Source organism: Protobothrops mucrosquamatus, unplaced genomic scaffold (genome assembly GCF_001527695.2).
Source record: "Protobothrops mucrosquamatus isolate PMUCROS unplaced genomic scaffold, P.Mucros_1.0 scaffold344, whole genome shotgun sequence".
In the NCBI taxonomy this organism is placed as follows: domain Eukaryota; kingdom Metazoa; phylum Chordata; class Lepidosauria; order Squamata; family Viperidae; genus Protobothrops; species Protobothrops mucrosquamatus.
In genome coordinates, this window is record NW_015386681.1 from 871,654 (window position 1) to 875,813 (window position 4,160).

General features: G+C 47.6%; 1 protein-coding gene across 1 annotated transcript in view; it reads left to right on the plus strand.

The window, feature by feature from the left end:
- Positions 1–3,878, plus strand: part of LOC107287018 (mitochondrial uncoupling protein 3) — a 9,515-nt gene extending 5,637 nt beyond the window's left edge. The window contains exons 6-7 of the mRNA XM_015815468.1: positions 2,252–2,658; positions 3,710–3,878. Of these exons, the coding sequence (XP_015670954.1) occupies positions 2,252–2,366 (115 nt within the window). The 3' untranslated portion in view covers positions 2,367–2,658; positions 3,710–3,878. The remainder of the gene's footprint in view (positions 1–2,251; positions 2,659–3,709) is intronic.
- The last annotated feature ends 282 nt before the right edge of the window (positions 3,879–4,160 follow it).

The window sequence follows — 4,160 nt, forward strand, 5'->3', positions numbered from 1 at the left end:
TCCGCCATTTTTTCCCCCTTTTCCGGCGGGTGCCTTACCTCCCTTGGGCTGGGCCAGCTGGTGGTCGGCCTGCTCCGTCTCTGCCGCTTGCCAGCTACGCCTCGGCCGGCGCAGGGGGCGGAACCACGCATGCGCGGCGCTCCCGGGCAGGGAAAGTCCTCGACTTACGACCGGTTGGGTAGTCCTCGACTTACGACCGATTTAGCCCTCGACTTACGACCGGTTTAGTCCTCGACTTACGACCGGTTGGGGTCACGGCATTAAAAAGGTTGAGAACCACTGATCTAGTCCAACTCCCTGCTCAGGCAGGAAACCCTATTCCATTTCAGACAAATGGCTGTCCAGTCTCTTCTTAAAAACCTCCAGTGTTGGAGCCTTCACAACTTCCTGAGGCAGGCAGTTCCACTGGTTAATTTTTCTGTCAGGAAGTTTCTCCTTAGTTCTAGGTTGCTTCTCTCCTTGATGAGTTTCCATCCATGGCTTCCATCCGTTGTTAAGTGAGTTTTTGCCCCATTTTATGACCTTTCTTGACAAGGGAGCTGTAGGTTAAATGTCCCATGGCCACCCATGACTCAAAATTAACACTTGGAGGAAAGAGTGTCAATGGAGCTTCTCCATCATCCAGGTCCTGGTTGACCCAATGGTGATTTTTTCAGGAGGCAACTGGACTTTCTTGTTTTTCCTTTGAAGACATTTCGCTTCTCATCCCAGAAGCTTCTTCTGCTCTGACCGGATGGTGGGGAAATGGAAGGATTTATACTCCTTGCAGACAGCTGGTCATTTGCCTTCTTTTAGAAGGTCGTTGAGGCCACTTGGAGGTTTAATCTGTGAGACCTCAGGCTCACCTGAGGGGTGCAAATGGGTGTGGAGTCCCCTTGGGACTGCTGAAAGGATCGTGTTGTAGCCTGGAGATAGATAATGTCCTATCCCTCCCCCTCTGTTGACGGAGGACCATTCAATTTTGACCTCTTTGACCCCTCTCTCAAGCCAGCTGTCCTCTCCGTCCAAAATGTGAATAAAGAGCATCTACAGCCGGGGTCCAAAAAGTCCCTATAACAAATCCCTGATCCCAAATCCACACCACTGCAGGTAAAGAAGGAGACGGCAGGTCAAACGCAAACTTGGGGCCACCATCTTGACTTTTTCGACCTTCTGGACACAGAAACTTGTGCATTTCTGCATTTAATGCAGAGAAGGAGGAGGGGGGACAGGATAGCAGTGTTCCAATATCTCAGGGGCTGCCCCAAAGAAGAGGGAGTCAAGCTATTCTCCAAAGCCCCTGAGGGCAGGACAAGAAGCAACGGAGGGAAACTAAGCAAGGAGAGAAGCAACCTAGAACTAAGGAGAAACTTCCTGACAGTCAGAACAATTAACCAGTGGAACAACCTGCCTCCAGAAGCGGTGAATGCTCCAACACTGGAAGTTTTTAAGAACAGACTGGACAGCCATTTGTCTGAAATGGTATAGGGCAGTGGTGGCGAACCTATGGCACGCGTGCCAGAGGCGGCACTCAGAGCCCTCTCTGTTGGCACACACGCCACCACCGCCAGCACCAGGTCCATCAGGCCGCCACCACTGCCCGGAGCAGGAGCCCCGCCCAGCACAAAGGAGGCGAAGCGGCCGACTAGCAAGCTCGAGTAGAGGTGGTAGAGCAGAGGTCACCAACCACTGTCGATTGGTGGACTGGAAGAAAAGGGAGGGGGAAGCATTTTACATGCGTGCATGCACGCATGGGGCCACGAGCATGCATGCGCTGCAAATGGGGCGGAGCTAGTGCCTGCGTGATACTCTTTAGCTCTGCCCCGTTCTTGCGTGGTGCAGTTCCTTGTATCAGCACCCTGCGGCACGGCAGCGGCCATTTTTGCGCCTTGCAGCACATTTTTGCGCCCCCAGTTTTTGCGTGCCAGAGGCGGCACTCAGAGGCACCTCCCTGCTCCCCCCTTCCCCAGGGTACCACAATGCTGATGCGGCCCTGGCACTTTGCGATAAATAAGTGGGTTTTGAGCTGCAGTTTGGGCACTCGGTCTCTAAAAGGTTCGCCATCACTGGTATAGGGTTTCCTCCCTGAGCAGGGGGTTGGACTAGATGACCTCCAAGGTCCCTTCCAACTATTATTATTACTATTATTATTATTATTATTATTACTACTATTACTATTACTATTACTATTACTATTACTATTATCCGCTCTCGGGCACCAGCGATTAAATTCTTTTTTAAATTCTTTTCTTTTTTCTTTTTTCTTTTTCAGCTTCATGCCTTCTTTCTTACGGCTGGGATCCTGGAACATAGTGATGTTTGTGTCCTACGAGCAACTGAAACGGTTGATGGTTTTGGCTCAGGTCTCTTGGGAGGCCCCCTTCTGATCCGATCCGATCTGGGCCAGGGTCTCCTCCAGCCGATGAGAGAACCACAAAAGGGGGGGGGACTTTTAAACTCTGCAAACAGTTCTTGCCGGGGATGGCAAGCCTGCCTATCAATTATATTAATTGCCGCCAACGCTGTGCCCATTGAGGCACGAGACTTAAACACGCTGCAAGAAGACTTTTTAGCACGTTAACGAGGCGCAACTAGACATGGATCACACATCCTTGCTCAGCAAAAGCCGGCCAGATGTGGATCGGATAGCACGGGGTCTCCGTGAAAGGATCCCGAGAGGTAAGGATCCTAAAATGCTACAAGGCCACCGTATCCTAGCTTGATCCATATTTCTGAAACAGGTTAACAGCTGTGGGGTTTTTTCAAAATCAGCCCCTGGAAGATGGGTGGAATTCTGGGAGTTGAAGTCCACCCAGCTTCCAGAAGCCAACTTTGGAAAACATTGTGTTAGACTGCAGGGGTCTTCAAACTTGGCCCCTTCATGACTTGTGGACTTCAACTCCCAGAATTCCTCAGCCAGCATGGGGGAACTATGGCCCCTTCATGACTCGTGACCTTCAACTCCCAAAATTCCTCAGCCAGCATGGGGGAACTATGGCCCCTTCATGACTTGCAGACTTCAACTCCCAGAATTCCTCAGCCAGCATGCCTGGCTGAGGAATTCTGGGAGTTGAAGTCCACAAGAAGGGGGTCTTCAAACTTGGCCCTTTGATGACTGGTGGACTTCAACTCCCAGAATTCCTCAGCCAGGTATGGATGGAAACTAACCAAAGAGAGAAGCAACCTAGAACTAAGGAGAATAGTGATAGTGAGAACAATTAACCAGTGGAACCACCTGCCTCCAGAAACTGTGAATGCTCCAACACTGGAAGTTTCTAAGAAGAGACGGGATAGCCATTAATAATAATAATAATAATAATAATAATAATAATAATAATAATGATGATGATGATGATGATGATGATGATGATGATGATGTTGGGAGGGACCTTGGAGGTCATCTAGTCCAACCCCCTGCTCACGCAGGAAACTCTATAGTATAATATAGGGTTTCCTGCCTGAGCAGGGGGTTGGACTAGATGTCCTCCAAGGTCCCTTCCAACATCATCATCATCATCATCATCATTACGGAATAAGGGCTGCTTTAGGATTTCTGTGATTTTCTAGTGCTGCCAAGCTTGAAACATTTTATGTTTTCTTTTTATCAGAATGTCCCAAGTTTTGATTGACTTTATTACTTTGTTCCGCGCTCAAAACATTTTTTAAAAAGAATATGCAAAAATTTAGACCGCTTTGGCTAAACCATCTTCCTTTCTCCTTTTTTTTCTAGTGAAGGAACTGGTGGAAAAAGAGAGCCCGTTTTTCTGAAATCCTGCTAGGACACTCTGCTATCAAAATAAATTATAACAAATTACAAGTGCTTCTTCCCACAACAGACTTTCAGGGAATTGAAATCAAAGCCCTTTTGCCTTGACTCCAGTACTGTACATTTTCCCTTTTCTCTCAATAAACTTTTTTAAAAAAATTGCAAATACATCTGAGATTTATATCAGTATCACTTATCACAATGGCTTACTCACAATTATTTTTTGACATAAGTCAGTATTCATATAAAAATGGGGTGGATTAACCGACCTGAAATGAACAAAAAAATGGCATAAATTATAATTATCTAATATAAAACTCAGCATTACGCTGCAATCCACCTGACAAGCACACAATATCCAGTCATGTGACTATGTGTGTGGTTGTGTGTGTGTGTGTGTAGCCCTCAGAGCCAA